Source organism: Miniopterus schreibersii, assembly GCF_964146895.1.
Source record: "Miniopterus schreibersii genome assembly, chromosome: 16".
In the NCBI taxonomy this organism is placed as follows: Eukaryota; Metazoa; Chordata; class Mammalia; order Chiroptera; family Miniopteridae; genus Miniopterus; species Miniopterus schreibersii.
This window is the reverse complement of record NC_138116.1, coordinates 24,579,868-24,603,995: the sequence shown is the minus strand read 5'-3', so window position 1 is coordinate 24,603,995 and position 24,128 is coordinate 24,579,868. Positions and strand designations below refer to the sequence as shown.

At 54.5% G+C, this 24,128-nt stretch overlaps 1 protein-coding gene and 1 long non-coding RNA gene across 2 annotated transcripts; one reads left to right on the top strand and one right to left on the bottom strand.

Annotated features, from left to right (window-relative positions):
• Nucleotides 1–4,068: 4,068 nt before the first annotated feature.
• LOC308568706 lies at nucleotides 4,069–13,540 on the bottom strand. The gene is made up of 3 exons (XR_014000520.1): nucleotides 12,639–13,540; nucleotides 5,480–5,572; nucleotides 4,069–4,661 (listed from the first exon to the last, which is right to left on the bottom strand). It is a non-coding gene; the product is annotated as an uncharacterized lncRNA (long non-coding RNA).
• A 2,000-nt stretch (nucleotides 13,541–15,540) lies between these two features.
• Nucleotides 15,541–23,171, top strand: C1QL1 (complement C1q like 1). The gene is made up of 2 exons (XM_081162673.1): nucleotides 15,541–16,403; nucleotides 22,054–23,171. The coding sequence occupies exons 1-2, from the start codon at nucleotides 15,807–15,809 to the stop codon at nucleotides 22,231–22,233; spliced, it is 777 nt and encodes a 258-aa protein (XP_081018799.1). The 5' UTR covers nucleotides 15,541–15,806; the 3' UTR covers nucleotides 22,234–23,171.
• The last annotated feature ends 957 nt before the right edge of the window (nucleotides 23,172–24,128 follow it).

The following is a 24,128-nucleotide window of genomic DNA, read 5'->3' as shown; positions in this document are numbered from 1 at the left end:
GACCCTTCATCCTGCGGCCCACTCAGGGGCCAAGGGAAGGAACAGGGATGGGAGGGAGTAGGGAGGCTTGACTCACACTTAGCCCACAGCCTCGGCGAGACAGCAAGGAATATTTTTAGGAGCTCATTAAACAGGGAAGAAAGAAAGGGAAGGGAAGGAAGGAAGACGAGGATTATGCATTATTTTTCATCCAAGTGACAGCTCTGAGCATCTCCACTGGAACTGTCATGAAAAAGAAATGGCATGTCTAATATTATTACGGAATGGGTGTGAGTGTGCGTGTGCGTGCGAGTGAGTGCGAGTGCCGCCCGTATGCAACTCTGCGGGGTGGGGGGCCATGGGTGAGCCCACGCGCGCGAGCTCGGGCAAGGGTGCGTGGGCTCGCGAGCAGCCGCGGGGGCGGCTGTGTGTGTGAAGGAGGTGTGTGCGAGTGCACCGGAGCTCTGTGACTGCCACTGTGGGAGGAACTCTGCACAGCTGTGTGTAATGGGGCATGCAGACTGTGTACAACTCTGTGTAATCGGGTGTGTATAACTCTGGAGGGTGCGTGAGGCGTCACTGGAAAGCTTGTACCCCCGGCGCTGTGTGGGGCGGGCATGGGGGTGAGGGGGCAGCCAGATGCATGGCTGGGTGGGGGCGCACAGGTAGGAGGGGGAGAATGGGTGCAGAGGTGACTCAGAGTCAAGCCCCCAGGAGGCGATGGGGAAGTGGGAGAGGTGAGGGGGGCACTGGGCTCACCTTGCCTGTCGTGAAAGGGAGCAAGTGGCCAGAGCCCCCCAGCCCACACCCACACTGTTCCTTGTCTGACCTGGCTGACTGTGGGGCTGGAAGGACTCACTGTTGTGAGTGCCAAGTTCTCTTCCTTGAGCTTCAACTCTTTCGTGGGCACTTTAGAGGATGTCACTGAATTTTCACCCCATTCTGGTGAGGTAGGTACTATTATTATTCCCATTTTGTGGTTAAGAAGCCTCCCAGACATCACAGAAATCACAGAAATCAGCAGGAGGCAAAGCTGAGGTTTGAATGGGCCTCTGTTGAGTCTCCACTTGGCTTTTCAGAGTCTGGGTTCTTGGGAAAGGGGGATATCCAGGGAAGCTGTGACGGTGAGCTTGGGGTTTGGGGAGCCTTCCTAGGACCTCACTGAGGTCCTTAGGGGGTCTGTGTGGAAGGCTGGGTGCCCAGGGTGGGGAGGGGACCCCTGGAGAGCTGGTGGGATGCCTGGGAGCGGCCTGTCAGCGTGTGTGTGAGGAGATTCGCTTGTCAGCGGCTGAGCTGGGGCGCGGGCCCTGCCGACTCGGTAACTAAAGCCAACCTCGTAAGTGGCTAATTGATTTCTGTTCCCTGATTAAATGTGCAGCACTTTACATGGCAGCAGAAGGAGGTCAGCGCTCCCCCCACTTTCCCAGTGCCGCGTGCGGAGAGACAAAGAAATTGATTTTCCAATCGATGCTCTGAGCAATGATTAAATGTTCTCTGCACAGCGGGCCTAATGAGTCCCCAAGGGGCGTGCCAGTCCTTTAATTAGAGACTCCCATGGGGGCCCGAGATAGGGGCTGCCCTGGAGTTAGAGGGTCCAACCAGGGAGTCGGCTTCCCATCCAGGGATTCCTGGGCTGGGCCCCTGGGGGAGCACCTGGCCTAAGGGACGCTGTCTAGGGGCCGCTGGGCATAGAAAACCTGTGGGTCCCTGGGTGCTCAGGCCCCAGCCAATACCTCCCTGCCCCCGCCCACCCCAGCATCCAGGTAGCCAGTAGTTCTTCTTTCCCTGGGCCGGTCCATTGTCGCCGGCAGCGGAGATCAGACCGGACAGGAAATGAATCCCCTGCTATAAGCGGCTGCGTTTTCATTACCCAGCTGCCCCATTGGAGGAGCCGACTAAAGACTTTAGAAATTCAAATGAGGCTCTCGGGGGAGAGCGGGGCTTAAACATTCCCCTGCGCAGGCGGCTTTATTGAAGGAATAAACTATATTTGCAAAGTAAGATATTGAGGCTGTCAGTTTCTCTTAGGGGTATAATGAGATCCTGGGAGGGAGGGAGGCTGGCAGGATGGAACTCCCAAGGGTAGGAGCACTAGCCAGGAGCTGGAGTGAGTGCCCTGCGTGGGTCAGGCAGAGCGCCCCACACCGCCAATTCTGTGGCCACCACCTGGTGGAATCTAGCCCCTTTCCCACATCCACGATCCTCATCTCCTTTGTCAGAGCTCCTGAGAGAGGTGGGGGCAAGAAGATAGTCAGAATGGCATGGAAACCCCATGATGGTGGAGTCCCCTAAAGACACCTCTCTGCCTCACCCCCCACACACTTACCAGGACAGCTCTCCTCCATGTGTAGAGCTCTGCTCGGGTGACAGAAGTAGAGAGCAGGAGTCCAGACTCTGGAGTGGGATGTGGCTGAGTCTACCCTCTGCTGTTTGCTAGCTGTATGACCTTGGGCACGTGACTTAACCTCTCTGTGTCTCAGCTGTCTCATCTCTAAAATATTAGTACCTGCCTCATAGGATTGTTGGGAGGGTTAAATGAATTATTACGTATAAAGTACTGAGCATACACCTGTTTTACGGGTGACACTCAAGAAATAGTAGATATTATTTAAAAGGTGGGAGAAGATGTAGAGGAAGGTAGTGACCTGTCAACTTTCTTCCCTCCAGGAGGCCCTACCTTACTCTGATCATCCAAGAGATACCCTCCCCACCACCATCACGACCATCTCCACCATCACCTCCATTACTACTACTTTACTACCATTACTATCACCTTGACCACCTCCACCACTGTCATCACCATTTCCATCACTACTACTGTTACCACCTCCCCCACCTCCAACATCACCATCAGATGACTCAGACTTAGAGTCGGACACCTAGTTTGAGATTGAAGGGATGGTCAGAGGGGTCAGAGAGAGTGGAACTGTGTGGGATGAGTCCAGAAGGCTTCCTGGGGGAGGAAGTCTAAAGACAACATGCAGCCTGGGCACAATTCTTTCTAACTCCTGGGGTGGGGGTCAAGGTGGAGCTATCCATTGTTTTGAGTAAGAGACTAAGGTCCAGGACCAGAAAAAGATGAAGAGAGCAAGATGAGCAGACTCCCAAGCTCACTACCTCAGAGCTCAGACAGGGATGAAGGTAGAGGATGCCATCCCTGTCCCTCCTCCTCAGTGCCAGTCAGAGCTGCTGCACCATGGTGCGCAGGCCAAAGGAGGCCCACCATCAGATCTGGGGGAGGAGATGTCAAGAATAATGGGTCAGGCAGCAGCTGGGTGTCTGTCACTCTCACTCTGAGGCTGGAGGAGGAGACTAGAGTTGACAGTGTACAGGGTCAGGAGGACAGCAAATACAGAGCCTGCCCCAGGGGCCTGAGGAGGTCTGGGCTCTGGGCCTCTGTCAGGGCTGTGAGGGGTAATGCACTGGTCTCCCCAGTGAGACCCAGTCCCTGATGATGGGAAGGCTGCTGAGACCTAGAAGTGCAGAGAAAACAGTCAGGCTCTGCTTCAAACTGCTGCATAACCTTGGGCAAATCAATTAACCTCCCTGGGTTTCCATGTCCCCTACTGTGAAATGTGGGTCGTTCCATGATGACATAGAGAAGGAACATGGGGCTAGGAGTCATAGGATATAAGGTTTAAGTGCCTCTCCATGTCTTATTAGATTGAGCCGGTAGCCAGGTCGCTTGTTATGTCTGGCCTCAGTGTCCTTATCTGCAAAAGGAGATAATAATCTCTGTGAATTGCTGTGGAAATAAAGTAAGCACCACAGGGCCCACCATATAGTAGGCTCTCAATTGATTACCTGGAACTGAGCTCTCATCTAGAGCTCAAAATCTGAGCATAGGGTTCTGAAATGAATTCCTATTACCACCTCCACTACCACCATCACCTCCACCATCATCTCTATCACTACCACCATCACCATCATCACCACCTCCACCATCACCACCAATACCATCACCACCTCCTACCAGCTCCACCATCACCACCAATACCATCACCACCTCCTACCAGCTCCACCATCACCATCTCACAACCACCACACACACAATAATGCTTTTTAATTTCTATTTATTTATTTATTATTGAATTTATTGGGGTGACATTGGTTCAGGAAGCCATACAGGTTTCAAAACAATAATGCTTTTTCAAACTTGAGAGCCACAGGGAAGGGAAATGGTAAAGAAAAGGGATATTTCTCTGGAATGTTCAGGTGGCCCAGGAAGCAAAGCCATAACTCTCCCCCCTCCTCCCCCCAAATAAGAGAGTCCTTGCAAAGCAAAACCAGACTTCTTGGTAGGACAACAGGAAGCATAGATTCATGGTGTATGGAATGCTGGGTACTCCTGCACCCCAAATTCCCCCCAAGCTCCCTCTCCCTGCCAGTGAGGGGAGATTCAGTGTATACCACTGGGAAAGGGACAGGGAAGGAGCTAGAATGAATTGAGGCCCTACTATGTGCCAGGCACCATCTTTATATACTTAATCTCATTTGATGCTGACAATACCACTGTGATGGGTATTAGTTACTGCATTTTCACAGAGAAGGAAACTGTGACTTAGAGAGATGAACGATTTGCCTGAGGTCACCAGCCAGTGAGTGTCCAAGCTGAGATTTCAGTGTCACACTGACACTCTTTCCACCATTCTCAGATGGCCTGGTTGCCCAGGAGGGCAGACCTGCAGAGACAAGGAGGGGTGAGAGGGAAATGTTGATCCTGGGACAAGAGAGATTCTGTGTCATTTTCAGGCATTCAGTTGGAAGAGCAGGACATCTGGGTCCCCAGGCAGGGCACCCAGACAGTGCTTCCCTAGCCCCTTGGGGACATCACGCTTTGTTGGGCATTTGTTTGTCTTCTTCCATCAACTCTAAACACTGTGCAGTTAAGAACCTTGTCTGGCTTTTGCACTGGCTCCCGGGACTCAGCACAGGGCCTGGCACCTGGCTGAGTGATGGCTGTTGAGTAAATATATGAATGAACCTGTGAAAGCATGAATCAATCAGGATGGGCGGAAAGCTGCGCTGATAACACACACACACACACACACACACACACACACACACACACAGGAAAACAGCAGTCAATGCAATTTTCCCTGCTTATTATTATTATTTGTTTGCCTTCCTGATTTTATAGAAATGGTTGTTTCCAAATTACAGAGCACAAACTGACTGATTGACGCCCCAGAACAAATACCCTGAGACAGACCCCAGGCGAGAAGGACGATTATTTAAAACAGCATCCAGAGATACAGGGCGTGAGGACATCATTCTTGTGCATAGTAAAGGAGATGAAATAAAAAGTTTATGCCAGAGCCTGTTTGGTTTCTCACAGTGGCTTTCTTCCCTACCCCCCTCCTCAAGCCCTGCCTCATACACTGCTTCTGGTCCATGTCTGATGGGTCCTGAGTGTCTGGAAGCAAAGAGTTAACCCATGGTTCCCAAACCCAGCTCCAGAGGCCAGAGGTGTGGGCCAGGCCTGGTTAGCACTGCCTACCTTTCAGGGAGGGTGGTTCCATTGGCTCTCTGCCCCTGCTGTGGCTCTGTGAGAAAAAGGCAGCCAGGCTGGTCACTGGTCTCATCTGGGCCCCTGTGGGTGACGAGATGTGCACTGATGGGTGAGTTAGCAGCCGGGCTAGAGTGGCACAGCCAGCTGCCCTGGGCACTGTCTTCCACTCAGCTACCCTGGGCACTGTCTTCCCTGCTTGTCACCACTCCCGGCTGCCCAAGCAGCAAAGCAAAGCCACAGTGACAAGATCCAGAGGGGAGAGGCTTCAGCTGTGGGGGTGCTGCTGGTCTCACAGGCCACTGGTGCAGCAATGTGACAGCTTATCAGTGTAGGGGGGGCCTCTGTCCCCAGCTCCTGCTCCATCTGCCTTGACTTTTGTCAGTCTCCATTTCCTTGCCTTGCCTTTGTCTCTGTCTTGCTTCCGTTCTGGTCTGATGTCAGCTCTGAATGGCTCTTGGTCCATACTCTCTATCCACTCCTTCCTCTCCCCTCTTCCTTACCCCCTGACCTCAGGGCCTACTCCCTTCTGCTTCCTACACACACACACACACACACACACACACACACACACACACACACCACCTCCTACAGGAGGTTCCCTTCCAGGACCTGTGATTAAGACCTGCGGGGAGTGGCTGGGACCTGGGACTCCAGTGGGTTTGTGAGTGAGCTGGTGTGTGTGCAAAGATGTGAGCATGACAGTCAGCATTGATGTGGATGTGGAAGTTAGAAAACGTGTATACACATGAGTGTGACAATGAATGCACATGAGTGTTGAAAGGATGTGTGTGAGGACGGGGTCAGTGTGGCCTTGGGGTGTGAGTGCACCGGTGAGGTGAGGTGAGGTGAGGTGAGGGGGTTGAGGGTGGGAGGATGTGAGTGGCTGAGTGTGGGGGCAGAGCAGATGGACACAGACATCCTTCGAGCTTGTGATTTTGAATATGGAGGCTGCCAGCCCCATGCCCTGCTTGATTGCCCCCATCTCTGTCATACTGGGCTCCCTCAAATCAGGTCAGGGTGTGGGGAAGGGGGAGTGAAGCTACTGAGCTCTGGGTAAGGTCCCTGTCCGCTCCTTGGGCCTGTCAGCCACTGATCTGTTCCATGTTCCTATAAATATTTACAAATCCCAGCTGCCAAAGAGCAAAACATCCTCCGCCAGCTGGGGCTCCCGGCCTGGAAGCTGATGGGGCGGGAATGTGGGGGAGGAAAAGATGGGGTTGCATTGGAGAAGCAGGTGGCCAGGACTCCTGGGTTCATCTCCTAGTTTTGCCAAAACTTAGCCATGTTCCCCAGTGTCTTCATCGAAACAGTGGAGCCAGAAATCTCATCCATGCCTCTGCCTCAGGAAGCCTGCACCATCCCTACCTGATGGGGAGGGGCTCCCTTCACAGCCAACCTCCTGCCTCCTATTGATGTCTCTCAATTAGGGGTAAAGGGAGGGGTCTTCTTACTTTTTAAGCAGCACACAATTCTCCCAGAGTTCCTAGAGCATATTGTGTCTCTGAACTCAAAATCTTCCCCAGGACACCTTGCTAAATCCATCTGGATCTTCCTAAATTGGAGGCTGGAGGGCTTTGCAGCTCAGTGGTCCCCATCACAAGAGCCCCCTCTGTAGCCCCTGAGGGGAACTAAAGCACTTTCATCTGGCCTCCACTCCCAGCCAGTCCTGTCACTTCTGGAGCTGGGCTGGTTGTGGGAACCTGGAGGAGGGGAGTTAGTGGGACCTGTGCGGAGGGTCAAAAAAGGGGACTCACTTGCCCCAATCCATCAACACCATGGCCCAGGCCACCCTGGTGAACTTTCTCAGAGATTAATTATTGATTATTGATCCTCTATACCAGGTGCCCAGCTCAGTGTCAGGCACCGTCCCTTGGGCATTTGTGTGGAGTCATCGATCATATGCCTGAATCTCCAAGTCAAGTTTCCCAATAGCATTTGGTGGCAGCTTTCAACTCTAGTCCCAGAAGGCGTGTGCCTAAGGGATGGCACCAAGGTCATGGGTGTCCTGTGGACCTCCCAGCACGGACACCAAGAGTGCTAAGATCTCTTCCCTTACCTTGCCTGGAATTTTAGACTTATTAAGGCTGACGCTCCCAGCCCCCAGTGGGAATCCCCTTGACTTTGCACAGGTAACGCCTCTATCCTGGCCTAGATTTGTCTAAGAAGCCAGACACTGGAGTGGGAGGAAAAAAATAGGGAAAGGGAGCCCCATGACATTGTGGGGCTCCAGCTGCTTGTGTGGGCACCCTAATGGGGCATCAAAGTCAGGCAGGCAGGGCTGCCGCTCTGCCAGAGGGTAGAAGCCAGGACTGTGGCTTTCCATCTCCTTCTGGGGGCCCGGGCTAGCTGTTTACACTGGGAGGAGTAGGGGCTAACTATCCCAATTTCATAAGATGAAAAGAGACTCGGCGATGCTCAAATCTGCCAATGTCCTTAGTCCAGAGCTCTGATGGGGGGGGGGGGGCACAGGGCAGGGCCAAAAAAGGGGCTCTGAAGACCTGAGATGGGAACTTTCCTTGGTGAAAGGCAACTGGCCCCACTCTCCAGAAAACTGTGACCTCAGCTGCCAGAATGGAAGAGCAGGGACTGGGAGGAGGGCTCCGGAGAAGGACAGTCTGATGCTGGCAAGTGCCCTGGAAGAGAGGTCCAGTGATAACGGTGGCACAGGAAGAGTTAAGAATATTCCTAAAATAGCCCAGCCAAAGCCTAAGCCAGCCGGCTAGTGCCTCTCCTGGAGAGCAGATCTATAGTGGGGGAAAAGTCAGCCTGCTCTGTGCCCACCGCCTGCTGTCTGGCTGGGGCTGCTAATTAAGTCTTCCCCACCCCTGCACCCCACCCTTGCACCTGCCCCTCCTGCCCTAGCAGGGGAGGGAGTGGGAGATTGGGGCCATGTCTTCCCAGTGACAGGGCACTCCAGCTGGGACAAGGATTCCTATGGTCCAGCACCCCCCTACACACACACCCCTGGCCTGGGTCAGTGATAAGCACACAGATGGACAGACAGGCAAAGTGTAGGCCTGTGAATGAGATCGAGGCTGACAGGAAGGAGCAGCCAAGTTCTCTCAACCCCACACATGCACAGTCACCCACTGTAGGATGGGGACCCCCAGGAAGCCCATTAAATGCCAGCTTCTCTTAGCTGTGTTCCCCCTCACTTGGGGCATCTTAGGATGAGGCTGGGGCAGGGAAGGACCAGAGGAGCCCCTCCAAGAACAAACCATATTTCTGGTTCAGGGGCAGAACCAACCACATCATTTATGGGGTGCAGTGTAAGATGAAAGTGTGATGTCCTTTGTTCAAAAATTCCTCAGAATTTCAAGGCAATGAGAGCAGAGTATTAAATCGAGTGCAGATCCCTTCTGAGCGTGGGACCTTTGCCCGCGGCACAGGTTGCACACCCACAAAGCTGGCCCTGTTCAGGGGTTCTGTTTAACGAACATTTACTAAACACCACTGCTCTAATGGCTGTGTCACCTCAGAGATCATCTCTCTGTCACTCCTGTTCTCAAATGTATGGAGATAAAGTGTTCAAAGACCCCTCTCTCAACACAGGAGGGCTGGGCCTCCCACAACCTTGGTGGATTTGAGCTCTCCCAGGATACTGCTGCAGCCAGAGTCCCAGTCCCCACACCCAGCAGTGAGATCCCCCTGAGTCCCACCCTCTGCTACCACCTCAGAGACTCTATAGAGACGACCTAGCACAGGGGCAAGCAATCAGCTCCTCTTCCCCTTGGCCCCTGACCACCACCAGTGGGGTCCTGAAAAGAGCCCCCAGGGCTCCCATCTGGCTCTGCCTCATATAGGCCTATGACCTTGGCCATTTTCCCTCTCTAAGCCTCAGTTGTCCCATCTGTCAAAGGATGGGGTCTCTAAGGCCTTTCCAGACCCTAGGTTGTAGGTCTGCTGGGGTGGGAATGCAAGGAGAAGTTATTTCCTAAAAAGAATAGGGCTTCCAAGAAAGAAAAAAGCCTTCCTCAGTCATCCTGGGGGAAAGGAGACTTTCTCCCTCATTCCCCCATCCTCAGATCAGGGGGCGTATTTTCCAGAACCCAGGAACACTGGCAACTACCCACCAGCCCAAGTCCCTCCTCTACCGCCCTCTCCCCACTTCTCTTCCTGCCCCCCTGCTTTCCCCCACCTTGCCTGGAAGTTGGGGCTGGGGGGTAGGGGGGTCTGGAAGAGTAAAGGCCTGTGGGAAGGGGGTGGAGAGTATGCAACCATCCCAGCCAGCCGGGCCTTCTCTTTTCGCCTTTGCAGGAGGCTCAGCATAATTGCACTGCTTGTCACTACTGCGTCCCGCTATCTGTCTCACAGGCTGACCCAGCCATTATATTGGTTCCTGTTGGGACTGTGGAGCCTCATTATTTATACATGCAGCTGGGAGATTCAGGCTTGGCTAAGGGGAGAAAGCCCCTTCCATGAGGTCTCCCCTCCCACAGCAGGGGCCTTTATAGAGCTGCCTCCTTGGAGCCGGCTTTGGGATGGGTGGCAGACAGCTACAGGTCAGAGGTGGTGGGGAGGAGGCCCAGAGTTGGGCATTACCCTGGAACTCCCAGGCATGAGGCCCAGAGTTCTCTGGTGAAGGAGCATGAGAAACCCTGCTTATGACCTGGGTAGTTGGGCTCTGCCCCCTTATCTCCTCTCCTCCTTAGGATATGGGGCTGGAAGAGGGGCTCCTGAAGAAGGTTCCTCACCAACCTCCAAGACCTGGCCAAACTCAGGGGTTCTGAGTCCCAGCCTGGTTTGGCTCACTGAGGTGTGTCCTGCCCCCCATGCCAAATCACAACACAACCCCTTTCTCCCAGGCTTTCTGTCCAAATGCCCTTCCCCCAACGGGGGCTGAAATTATGGAGGCTTTTCCCATGGAGGATCTGGAAGTGCCTAAGTTTAAATGCCATGAAGGGATTTGAGATATTTTAATGGGTCCATGGAGAGTTTTCAACATGAAATCACAGCCTTTCAGAGCTGCTCTGGAAAATTCTCCAGCCCAGGGAAAGAAATAGAAGCCCTCAAGTATGATGAGACTTCCCCAAACATACATTACATGGTAAGTTGGTGGCCTTACTGGGTCTTGAGAGCCTCTGCCTCTTGGTGTCCAGTTCCTCATCCTGCCCAAGCCAAGGCTATAAACCAGTGTCTTCAACCAAAAACCAAAAATATGCCTTTTATGCTATTGGGCCTTGACCCAAGTTGTTCTTTCTCCCTAAAGTGCCTTCCTTGTTCTCCCCACTAGGTATGTGCCTGCTGGGCCAAGTGGTAAGGAGCCCCCAACCTGGGATTAAACAGACCTGATATTTAATCCTGATTCTCCCTCTTACCAGCTGTGTGATCTGGGAAAGTTACTTAACTTCTCCGAGCCTCAGCATTCTCATCTCCAGCATGGAGATGATAATGCTTATCCCTTAAACTTCCAGTGAGGATTAAACGAAATAGAGTATGCAAAGTACCTGCCACATACTGATACTCAGGTAAGAGCAACAACATTCATCCATCCTTCATCAATTTCATAAACATTTCAAGATCTTACTCTTACTCTATTTTAATCCCTGCTTCTCACAGTAGCCACAGTGATCTTTCTAATCTGAAAAATCTGATTATATCACTCACTCAAAACTCTTCAGTAGTTTCTAATTGCCTTTGGGATAAATTATACATTCTTTATCACAGCCCATGAGGCACTGCAAACTAGTCCTTAGAACATACTGTTCCCTTTGCCTGAAATAATCTTCCCTCCCTCCCTCTCTCCTCCACCTCTGGATGGCCATCCTCTTCACTTTGCTGTCCTTTCATCAGGATTTGACTTACATATCACCTCCTCCAGGGAGCTTCCCATGATTCCCTGCTTCCAGATGGATTCTGGCGACACAGCCACATGCTCCTACAGCACTCCACACATTCCCAGGCAGCTTATTGTCAATCTAGATAGCAGTTGCTTGTTTAATTGTCCAGGTTCCTACCATACACTATAAACCACATGAGGTCAGAAGTCTTTCATGATCATCACTGTCCTGTATGGTGGACAGTCACTTACTATGGGCTTATAATTGATGGAAGATGGATGAATGAATGGATAGATAGATGGAAAAATGACACCTCCCCTGTAAAGTCTTCTGGAGTCCTTTGAGCAGGGAGTTTTTCATCTGTGCTTCATAGCACTTAGTACAAACCTCTACCCAAGACTTAGTTTCCTCAGCCATATATTGGGAAAATAAGAGTACCTCTCTCATGAGATTGTTGATATTAAATGGCATAAGCCATGTAATAGTTTTGAGTCCATGCTAATAATAGGTTGTTAAATTTAAATGAGATAATAATCCACAGAAAGTGCTTTAGAAAAAAATCTTGCACTTAGTAAGTCCTCAAAAAATATTAGCTCCAGCCTGACTGGGCGTGAGCATTGACCTAAGATCCAGGAGATGGCGGTTTGATTCCCGGTTCGGGGCACATGCCCAGGTAGCGGGCTCAATCCCCAGTCGGGGGCAAGTAGGAGGCAGCTGATCAATGATTCTCTCTCATCATTGATGTTTCTATCTCTCTCTCTCTCTCTCTCTCCCTCTCCCTTCCTCTCTCTGAAATCAATAAAGATATATTTTAAAAATATATATTAGCTCCAATAATTATCATAGCATTTATCATTCCTTCCTTCCTGTGATCCCTGCCCAAGAGTGAGCTCCTCAGGGGTACTGCTTACGTCTAACTTATTTTTGGACACATCACCACTACCACCTGGCAATACCTCGCTAGGTGTTTTCCGGAAATGTTTACTGAATGAACAAATGAATGCAGATTTGACTGCTGATGAGTCAGGGCAAAGCACCCCCTTTCGTCATTCACAAACCCAGACACACGCACAGTCTCTAAAACATTCACACTCACTCACATTCATTCACAGAACCCCAAATACCACAGAAGAGCCACCCAGTTTCCTAAAGTCAGCCATGCATAAATGCAGAACTTACCCACTTTCTTGCACTCTCCACACACCACCAAAATGATCAACACCCTCTCCCCACCCATGGAATGATGGGGCTGTAGGAGTGAGGGAGCTCCCACTCACAAGAGGGAAAGCAAAGCTGGACCTTCTGCCCCCAGCACTGGGGCATCCTAGCTACAGATAGTGCTGCCCTGCCTTCCCTTGGCGGCTCACCTCTTTTCCTTTCCGAAAACCTGGACCCCTGATCTTGGCAGGTGGTTGAGGAAGAGACTTGGGAGCCAGAACTCCAGGGTTCCTTCCTCTCTCATCTGGTCCTGTCTCTGAACCTGGGAGCATAGGCCATTGCCCTGCTCTGCTAGTGCCAAGCACAGCAGTCTGCAAGAAGGCGGCAGGACCAGGAGACCCAAGGCCTGAGGTGGTGGGAGGGCCTTCATAGTCTTGAGGTGGAATAATTTCCTTAGCCACCATTTACTGGGTACATCACAAGGGTCAGATACTGAGCCCAGCGCTTTCCATTCGTTATATCTCATTTTAGTCTCACCACCCTTTTCGTGAGGCGTTGCAGATTAACCGACTAGCCGAAAGTCACCAGCTGGGATTGGCACACAAGTCTCTAATTCCTGGATCTTCAAGGCCAGGCTTGGAGAATGTAGAGTGGGTGGGTCGTGCGCGAATGCTGGAGGTCCTCAGGTATTAAGCTAAGGAGAGTCTCTTCCCCAGGGCAGCACCCGCCCGCTTCAGCCAGGCCCCCGTCTCCCTCGGAGGCCGCGGCAGGGGTTCACCTTGTTCCGAACCCGGGCGGGGCCCGGGCGGGGCCTGGTGAGCCCGGGAGCGACGCGGGCCGGTGGCCCAGGCTCACAGGCCAAGATGGCTGTTAATTAAAGTGCTGGCACTAGCTCCTCTCTGCAAAGTTTGAAGCCGTTATTTTCCACTCCAGCGAAGCGGGGAGAATCCGGCTGGGCTGACGGAGACGCCACACCGCGCCAGGGGAGCAGGCGTTCTTTCGGGGCGGGGGACGCGCCGCCTCGGACGCGCGGGCGAGCGCGGGCGGCGGGCGCTCCCGCCCCTCCTCGGCCGCGGGCCGCCAGCCGCGGTTTCCCTGGCGGGTTCCGGGAGGGCTGCGGGGGGCCGAGGAGCTCCGGCGGCGCAACGGAGGCGGGACCCTTTTGCGTGCGAACTAGGCGGAGGGGGGGGGGCGGGTATACAAATCATACGCTAATGACCGCGCCCTGGTCCCTGGAGTCACCGGCCGTGCGGGTCGTGGGAGAATCACGCTGGGGGAGACCGCGGTGGGGGGACAGGAGGCCGGACTGACGGCGAGAGCTAGGGACTGGACTTCCCGAGCCTGGAGCGCGCTGGCTGCCGGAGCGCCCCTCCTCCCGCCCTGGCTCCTTCCACCCTCTGGGCGGTAAACGGCACCTGGAGACCTAATGGCATCGAGGTTGGAAGAGCGCGGAGCCAGGCTGCGGGTTTGAATCCCGACTCTACCACTTACTCGTTGTGTGACTTTGGGCAAATCTCTTAACTTGCCAGAGCTTCTGTAAAATGCGAATAATGATGGGTTTTGGCTTTGCCTCTATGGATTTCACCAAGTGTGGCCACATACCTAAAGCATTAGGCACAGGGCCTGGCACACGGTTAAGCCTGAATAAACGTTATTTATTGAATTGTTTTAGCTCCCTCCTTTGTCGTGGGTGTCGCTCTAACCTGGGATCAGCCAGCCGTGCTTGGGAGGTCCTCTCACAGCCCCCTACTGGGTACCCTGCTGTCCTTTCATTCAGCCCGCTCTGGGTGGGGTCAAGCAGTCTCAGCCTTGAGCAGAGAAAGCCGGAGCAACATGAGGACTTGGTGACAGGTCAGCGCGGGGAGAGTGTGAACTGGGAGCGGATCTCAGAAGAAAAGAAAGAGGCTGGAGGGTCTCCCCTCCCTGGTGGGCTGGATAAAGCAGGGTGAGGGAGGAGTGGTGGCGCAGCCCAGGGCCGGCCTCCAGTAATGTGACAAATACTTTTATGGAAGCAGACACATTTCAGTTTATGCAACCTAAACACTTTACTGCACTTGAGGAAGAGGACTGTCTCGTACAACCTGATGGGGAGAAGAATCAGGGGGCTGCGGAGAAGGCTGGGGTGGGGAGGAGGGGCTGAGGGGCTGGCTGGCTGAGCTCAACTTTTTCTCCTGAAGGCTGGAAAAGGGGGCCACCACCCAGGGGCATATTTGTACTGGTCGGAATGGAGAAATAATGTGGGGGTGCCCGCTTTCTTAGGGGCCCCAGTTCTCCTTGTCTGAAGGAGATAAGGAAATGATCAGAGGAAGACGGAGGTGCCCCTCCCTCCCAGGACGGAGCAGCCTGGTCGGGCCTGGGGCTGGGGGGAGACGATTCTGCCCCTCCCAGGTGAAGGCGGGTCCTGGAACAGCGAGGAGCCAGAAAAGAGGAGGGGGGCTGCTGTCAGTACTCAGGACCCCGCTGGGTACCGTGACAGGCACACAGTTCCCCCGGATCTCACGGATGGGTGGTCTTCCAGTCCCGGGTGCGGGATGGCCCCCTCCCCACCCGCCTTTTGCCTCTCCCTCTTCTCCCCACATAACCCTCTACCTTGTCCCTTCTGTTCCCCGCTCGGCCTTCCCCTCAATCGCTTCCTTTGTCCCCTGAAGACCGGGGTACACCCCCCTTGCCTCCGCCCCCTGCAGAACGTGGCCCCTCTAGCCTCCTGCGGTCTCTCCCGATTTTCCTCGTAACCGACCCTCGAGGCCCTTCCTCTCCCAGGGCCCCTCGGCTCGCTAACTCTCCGGGTGGCCCCCCCTTCCATTCGCTCTCGGTCCCCACTCTCCCCTTCCCTACGGGAGCCTCTTCTCAGACTCTCGCCCCCTCCTCTCCTCGCGGGCTCAGATTCTTCCTCCGGGTGCTCCGTTCCTCCCCTCCGTGGCCCCGCCCCCTCGGGCCCGCCCCTCTAGGTAGGCGGAGCCCTACCTCCCGCGGCCCAATGAGACGCCGGCCCCGCCTTCAGCCCCACCCATCGCGGGCCCTGAGTCGATGGATGCGGGTGGAGCGGGGCGGGGCGGAGGGGGCGGTGGCCCCAACACCGGGAGGCGGGAGGAGCGAGGCGGGAGGCTGCGGCTGCCGCGCTCAGTCCGGCCGCGCAGCGGGAGGGAGGCGCGAGGCGGGACCCGGAGGCTGGGCTCGGCGGCGCATCCAGCGCAGCGCGGTGCCCCGGGTCCGGCCCCATGCCTGCAGCCCCGCCGGACGGCCCTTGAGCGCGGGCGCCCCGCCCGCGCCTCCCGCCCGCCGGCACCATTGCCCCGACGGCGCGGCCGGGCGGCCCGGCGCTCCCCAGGCTCCGCGCCGGCCGGAAGACGCTGCTGGCGGCCGCCGCGGGCGTGGTGATGCTGCTGGTGCTGGTGGTGCTCATCCCCGTGCTGGTGAGCTCGGGCGGCCCTGATGGCCACTATGAGATGCTGGGCACCTGCCGCATGGTGTGCGACCCCTACCCCGCGCGGGGCCCCGGCGCCGGCGCGCGGCCCGACGGTGGCGATGCCCTGAGCGAGCAGAGCGGCGCGCCCCCGCCCTCCACGCTGGTGCAGGGCCCCCAGGGGAAGCCGGGCCGCACTGGCAAGCCTGGACCCCCCGGACCCCCCGGGGACCCGGGTCCTCCGGGCCCTGTAGGGCCGCCGGGAGAGAAGGGTGAGCCGGGCAAGACCGGCCCTCCAGGGTTGCCGGGCCCGGGGGGCAGCGGCGCCATCAGCACCGCCACCTACACCACGGTGCCGCGCGTGGCCTTCTACGCCGGCCTCAAGAACCCCCACGAGGGTTACGAGGTGCTCAAGTTCGACGACGTGGTCACCAACCTAGGCAACAACTACGACGCGACCAGCGGCAAGTTTACGTGCAACATTCCCGGCACCTACTTTTTCACCTACCATGTCCTCATGCGCGGCGGCGACGGCACCAGTATGTGGGCTGACCTCTGCAAGAACGGCCAGGTGGGCCCGGCGGGGGCACGGGGTTGGCCTTGGGGCAGGGACCTCTAGGAGCCCGGGTCATATGGGTACCAGGTTGGAGTCGGAGGGCGCTGGTGAAAACCGTACAGCGGCCCGACTTAAGGCATCGTATGCAGGGGACGGTCGAAGGTGGCTGGTACCTCTAACTCCTCAATTACTGGGCGCCGACTCCAAGGCAGGCGCTGCTGGCCACCCGCGGCGTGGAAATGCGGGAGATAATCGAACTAGTGAGAGCGCAGGGCTCCCGGGCGCGCGGACTGGCCCTTGGGAAGCGCGTCTGAGAGCTGGGAGTCTGGTTGACACCAGCGGGAGACTAGGGGAGGGCAGGATGGGAAAAGGTAGCCTTGGCGCCTGCGGGCTCCCAGGTGCATAGCTATGCGCACCAGCCGAAAAGGCGAGCTGTAGATGTTTTGGGCACTAAGGCAAAGGGAGCCTGGCGCAAAGCCTTAGCTGCAATACATCTCCGGCCCTTGGGAAGGGACCACTGGATCGATCTGACACCCTTTGCAAAACCCGGGACTGAGCGGCCCCTTGGCATTGTGTAAGAGCTACCAGGGCAAGAAGTTGGCCTGGGTGGGGGGAGTCTTTTCTTCTGAGGCGGGGCAAAGAGGTGAAAACTCCCCTCCTCTTGGTCTCCCAGCTGCAACTCCTGACTCCTGGAGTGGGGGGGAATCCTCCTCCTTCCTTGTTCCCATCCCAGAGATGGGAGCCAGCAGGCATCAAGCACACAGGGTTTTTGGTACCTGGACCTGCAATACATGGTGCTCTTCTTGGGACTGCTGCCCCTGGACCAATCTCAACCTAACCCTGCCCCAGGGCAACAGTTTTGCCCAACTCCCTTCCCTTTTGATACACCCTCCCTTCCCAGTGCTTCCGGACTCCAGTGGCCTGGGGTCTCTGCGGGTGGTCAGGCCAAGCATTTTTGTGGAAGAAGGGGACCTGCTCAGGTCAGAACTAAAGCTAGGCTAGTGGGAATTGGAAAGGAATCTCCTGCGACTGAGACCCAAGACTCTGCTGGAACCCCTCCCACTACAGCACTGCTCTGAGGAAGACCCTGGCTTGGGGGTAAGAGTCAGCAAAAAGCTGACTGACCAGGTACTTGTAAGTAGTCCCCCCTCCCCTGACACACACACTTTTCTCTCCCCACTGCCTGCTTCTCTTTCTGGTTTCCACCTCTCCCCTGCCTCTTCTGTCTCCCTGTCTCTTGTGTCTGTCTCTCCCTGGTGTCTACCAGTCCTATCTGTCTCTCCCTGGGTTTCTGGCCTCCCTCTCCTGGGTTTAACCCCCCCCTTCTCTATTCTTCGGGTGTCTCTCTCCCACTTGTGTCTGTTAGGCTTCCCGTGTCTCTCCTCTTTGTCCTTGGTTCCTAACCAAAAGGGAGGCCCCAGTATCTTGTGAGGGCTCATTCTGCAGACAGCTCCATGATTCCCCTTATTAATCACCAATAAGGGATGCAGCAATGTCACCTTCATAATGGAATTTCTTTCTTTCCCAAAGAAAGTTTGGGCTGGCACCAAGCTGAGGTTTCAGAGGGGTGGGGGCCCAGCTTGTGTGGGGAGGTTAGTGATCACCAGACCACAAGTGGGCCCTATACCCTGCACCACCTCAGGAGGTTGCAATAGGGCCCCCAGAATGGGGCAAGAGGAGGCCCCAAAGACCCTGTGTGCTTGGGGCAGGGGCACTTGCTTTAATCACTGGGAGGTGAAACCGACTCAAAAGTCTTTTCTTTCCCCTCAAGCAGGGGCAGGGGATTGGCAGAGCCTGACAAGGAGGTGGGACCACAGACTAGTAGAAGAAAGGAGGTGGCTTTAACTAGAGGTTTCAAAGACTCAGCATTTTTACAGTTACTCAGACCATTTCTCCCCCACCTCCAAAAACAAGACAAATAGTGGGGCGAATGGCCTCTCCCATATCCTTGGTGACCTCTCCTTCCAGATTATCCAAGAGACTCACTTAATCTCACCAAGTATTCCATGTAGTATTAGTTTTGAGCCCCTACTAGGAGCCCGGTTCTGGACTTGGTTCCAGGGGTTCAATCCGCTTGCCCTCCAGGACCTCATGGTCTGTGCAGGGGAGACAGTAGTAACCGCACATTAGCATGCCCCAGGGATTACTGTGTTAGAGGAGGGCTGGGAGCTCCTGTCCCCAAATGTGTCGGCTGGAGGGAGTGATTCAGTGGAACCTGCCCCGGTTCAGACCAACCTGATTGGGAAAGAGGATGGTGACCCTGGGTCCCCAAGGTGAAGGGACATGACTAGAGAGAAAATAAAAAGGTCAAGTGTCGGGAACGACTGGCTCAGAAGTGGAAGAGGGCATTCAAGTGAGCCAAGGAAAAGGTGACAGAGTTGGGCAATGGATGGGAACAGAAGAGGGGAGCTTGCACCTCTTGTGCCTTTAAGACCAGGGGCAACCGTGGGCTCTGTGCTTTTCTTTCTGATTTCCTGCCTACAGAGAGACTTCCAGAATTTCTTCAGGAAGGCAGAGCTGCATCTGGGCCTGGCCCTTCCCTGGGCAAGATGGGGAGGAGGGAAGTCACCACTTTCCTGCCTGGTGCTGAGGCCCCCATCTATCCTTGTCTAAGCCCCACTGGCCCATCTCCCCAGGGGTAGCTTTGAGTCACCACTGCACAGCCTGATGGCACCAAGCCCTGGTCATTAGGACATGGGGACCTGAGGAGCCTGAGAAAGGGGCTGGTACCCTGGGTGAGGTGAGCTCCCTGCAGCTGCCTCTAAGATCCACAGTTCATATGGATCAAGGAGAACATGAAATTGATAAATTAGACTGGGGGAGAGGGGCTGTGTGGGGACAGGCTGTGGCCTATGGGAAGGTGAGCATTACAAATAGGCAGGGGCTTGGATTAGAGTCTGAGTGAGGTGAGAGGTGGTAGGGTATATAAGTTGAAGGCTGTGGTATAAAGACCTAACTAGAGATCAGCCTCTCACCTGATGGTGGGAAAGGGGCCCCCAGCTTTCCTCTCTGGCCTCTAATGCCTTTCAGACAACACAGAGTACAGTGGCTGGCACAGTAGGGAGCCAGTAAATGTGTGTCCCCTGCAGGCAAGGCTAACTGCCTATGGGAGGCACACCTGCACATCCAAGTCCCCAGCATTGACCTGGGGGCTAGGGCACATTTCCTGGGTTCTCCCCCCACCTCTTCCAGGTCCCTGGTCAGACCACTGCCTCAGTTTCCCTTCCTGGCAGCTCTCAAAGAGGTGATTATACAGCGCCCCCTCTGGACAAGTCCCAGACTTGCTTTCCTGCTTCCATGGCAACCTCAATTCCCCAAACTCCCTTGGCCCCCCAGAAGGAGCTGGATGCCTCCACTGTTTCCAGTCTTGGGCGGAGAATCAGGACCCCTGTGTTCCATTCCTGGATCCCTCACCATCTAAACACGGAAGGGCATAAATTCTCCCTGCCTCCATGGATAATTAGGATAATCACAGCAACAATCATGGTGATGAATAAATAATAAACATAAGCATAACAGTTCTGATGCCTGTCACATCACCAGGAGATTCCTGATGACAGATGACTGTATTCTAATGGATTTTGCTATTAACAAGCACACTGTTTTAATGAGTTAAGGCTAAATTAATCTGGGTAATAAAAATAATTGCTATTAGTAGTAATTTATTAGCAAAGATAATGAAATGCATGTGTAATAATAAATACTACCAGGATTAGGGCCCAGGGAACAATACGGAAATTGGCTGCTTGCTTTGAGCTCTTCCGTAGTAGCTCAAAGCCCCAACAAGATTAAAACATTTTTTCTTTACCATCAAAAAGCTTTTATAAAGGTGGCAGTGGTGAGGCAGGATCTTCTCATCCATTTTCTAAACAGAGAAACTGAGCTTCTTGACAAACAAGGTCTCCTCCTCATTTGATTTACCCCCACCTTTAGATGGACCATGAGTTTTCCCAGCTAAGTGCCCCAAACCATTCCTTCCCAGGCTGGAGAAGAAGGGGTTGAGGGGGAGAAGATGGCTGGAAGGATCTGGACTTTAAATGGCAGTCTGCATGCAAATATGTTGGGTCCCCCTGTTGCAGCAGTGCTGCCGAGTCAGCAGCTTTAGCACAGCTGACTTGCAGTCCTGCCTCCCACCCAGAAGGATGGGCTCCTCCCCTAATTTGGGTTGGTCCAGCCCAAACTGTCAGCCCTTAGGGGAGCTGCTTTCAGGAAAGGGGCAGGACGGAGTGGGGCTGTTGAGGAGCCTGGCTGAGTGAACCCTCTCAATGCAGCCTCCCCCCAACACAAGTCAGAATCTTAGAGATAGCTCCTCTCTTTCTGTTCACCACCCAAGATGTCCTGGAGAGGCCCCAGGTGCTGTGGTTCAGACCTTGCCATTGCCTCAGCTGTGGAAAACAAATGCCTGGAGGGAATTTGTTCACACCACCCACCTTCAATATCTTATCATTGCAGTCAGAGCCCACAAAAGTGATGGTGGCAGGCTTCAAACCCAAATGCTGGCGCTCCTTTGCCCCGTTGTCCTACCTATTCCTCCCTTTCTCCATCAGAACAGGGACCAGCAAGGATATCAGATCAGACTAAAAATCACAGAGGGATTTAAGGATTCCCTTCTTCCCTCCCACTTCTTTTCTGCCACCGTAAGCTGAAACGAGTCAGAAATCCTGTTTGAGCCCTGGGTGGTATGGCTCAGTTGGTTGGAGCATCGTCCTGTGCACCAAAGGGTCACAGGTTTGATTCCTGGTCAAGGCACATACCCAGGTTGTGGGTTCAGTCCCCAGTTGGGGCATGTATGAGAGGCAACTGATTGATTTTTCTCTCTCACATCGATGTTTCTCTCTCTCTCTCCCTCTCCCTTCCTCTCTCTAAAATCAATAAAAACATATCCTCAGGTACATATTCTTGGGTGACAATCAAAAAATAATAAAAAGAAATCCTCTTTGAGTCACAAGTACAGCTACAGCTCCTTGGAGGCAGGTGTACAGGCCCAATCTGAGCCTTGGGAGAGGAAATAATTACAGGCCTTCCAATCACTGCTCCGGTGTGACAGACTCCAGAATGAACTTCAGACAAAGAGTCCAAAAATCAGGTTCTGGTACTAGGGTGGTTGCTTACCAGCAGCCTGGTGTTGGTCTAGTCCCCTGATGTACAGAGCCAAGGTGTGCCCTGTGTCCATCCTCTGATGTGAGAACAGGTGGGTGTGGCTGAAAAGTAAGGCATTGTTATTACAATTAAAGCAGAGAGGAAGGAATAATGAGAGAGGGGGGCCCTTCATCCTTGGGGGTCCAGAGAATCTCACTGTGCAAGGAGGGAGTTCCAGGTTGGGCCATCCTGGAGGCATTGTTGAGGTTCTCAGAAGGCCAGGTGGTTAAGACCTAGAAAGTTAAGAAAACAGACTGTATCTTGACTCCCAATTCAGACCCAGATTATACCAGCCCTAGAAATCCAGGGCTCCTCTGTAATCACCTAAAACACACCTTCTGATTGGAAAAGGGGGCAGGGATGATGGGAGAGAAGCAGGCTCAGAGCCCTCGCAGGGCTGAAAGTGGGCTTTTAGGGCCTCCAGATCCTCCACGGTGGCTGCCGTGCCTCTGACACTTCCCCTCCCTCCGTCACCCCACTTCTCTCCCCCCTCCCCTCTGGCACCCCCCCTCCCCCACCCCCTCAGGTGCGGGCCAGTGCCATTGCCCAGGACGCGGACCAGAACTACGACTACGCCAGCAACAGCGTGATCCTGCACCTGGACGCGGGCGACGAGGTCTTCATCAAGCTCGACGGAGGCAAAGCGCATGGCGGCAACAGCAACAAATACAGCACGTTCTCCGGCTTCATCATCTACTCCGACTGAGCTCCCCGCGCCCCGATCGCCCCCGGGGCTCCCTGTCCCGCCGGGCAGAGGATGACCCGCCCCCCGCCCGCCTCTCCGCTGCCGGGCGGCCCACCCTCACTACCGCCCGGGCCGCAGAGCCCGGTCCCGGCCCCGGCCCCGGTCCTGGCCCCGGCCCTGCCCGCGCTGAGTGTTTGTACCATAGGACCGTTTACTGCCCACCGCTCCCGCCAGCCCGCCCAAGCCCGCGGATCGGTCAGGCGGAGTCGCTTCCCGAGCTCAGATGCGCTGCCCTCCGGCTCTGGCTCCCGGGCGGCGCCGCCTGGGGAAGGGGTGGGGTGGGGGCTGCAGAGCTTCCCAGCACCCTCTAAAGCCCGGCCCCCAGTCGCGCCCCGTCTGACCAAAGCTATAATAAAAACACTTCCACCCCGCTGGATTTCCGTCTGTGCCCTGGGGAGGAGTTGCAGGAGGGGATCCTGACCCTGCCCTCTTTCCAGACTGGGAAGGGGTCTGCTGGGAGCTGCCCACGAGCTGGGGGAAGCTGGGGGTCAGAGTCAGAGATGCTCCAGGAGGAGGTGGGCCGAGGGGCCCAGTGCCCACAACAGCCCAAATGGGCCTGAGCAGCTGCAAGGGAAGCTGCCCGGTTACACTACCATCCTCCAAGGCGGGTAAGTTCCAGTTTTTCATCCTTGAAAGTGGCATCGGTGTTCCAAAGGCACAGCAAGGTTTAAACTGGGAGACCCAGGTTACCCGGTGCCACCATATGTGATCCCGGGCAAGTCACTCCTCTCTGGGTTAGTGACAGCCTTTGCACCAAAACCTGGCTGACCTTGGCCCAAGCACTTCACCTCTGGGCCTCAAGTTTTCTCATCTATAAAATGTAGGTGTCCTACCTCACTTGACTAAGGATTAAAGCGATATAATGTACGAGCTCAATAAACATAGCTTTTATTGTTTATACATCACTTTAAAGTTTTCAAAAATGCTTTCGGGTATGTCATCTCAAGTCTCCCAAGTTTGGATGAGTAGATTTAATCCTTCCAGCAAGGTTAAATAGCTTGCTTATTGTGACACAGTCACTAAGTTCTGTGATTGCACTTGAGTCTAAGAAGCACTGCTCCTTGGAGACAACACACCAAGTCTCTTCACCCTGCCACTGCCTCCCCACTTCCTGTACCTGGGGCCATGACAGTCCCACAGGACTTTTCTGAATAACAAGAGCTAACATTTAGAGAACACCCACTCTGTATCAAACTCCATACGGGAATTGTATAAATATTTCATGGATGTGTGTGGGGTTGTCAGGAAATGCTCTCATGCCCTTTGGTGGATATTGTTATTTTTTTTCTGAGATGAGGAGGAAACTAAGGCTCCGAGAAGCTAACTAATTTGCCAGGGTCTCAGAGCTAGGAAGAGGCAAATGTCAGTATTTGAGCCAAAGACCTGGTACACCATCTTTCCTAGTATACCATCTTTCATAAAGATCTGGGATCTCCAAAGCAAAACTGAGGAAGGATGACACTGAGGCAGCTCAGTCTCTCTCCCCATCATGTTCAGCACTTCCACTCCGGCTGCCCCTGCCCTGCAGAAACTTGGTGTATTTACAGGCATTTGCCCTCGGCAGCAGACATGGAGTAAGCCTTTTGGAGAATTCCAAGGCTCTACATTGAGGGAAAGGTCCCATCTGGCCTCCCCCACCCCCCATCCCGCTGGCTCAGCTGGAGAGACAGGAAGGAGGGGGTGGCCTCTCTTCCAGTCAGGCTCCATGTGTGGACCCTTGTCATGGCTGGCAGCCGTGAATGACTTTCTTTATGCGCCCTTCTCTCCCCTGCTTCCCCCTACTGCCAGCTGTGGCCATTTAATAAAATTAGCTTAATGCTTGTTCCTTCCCTGTGGGGTCTGGAGATTGAAATCTG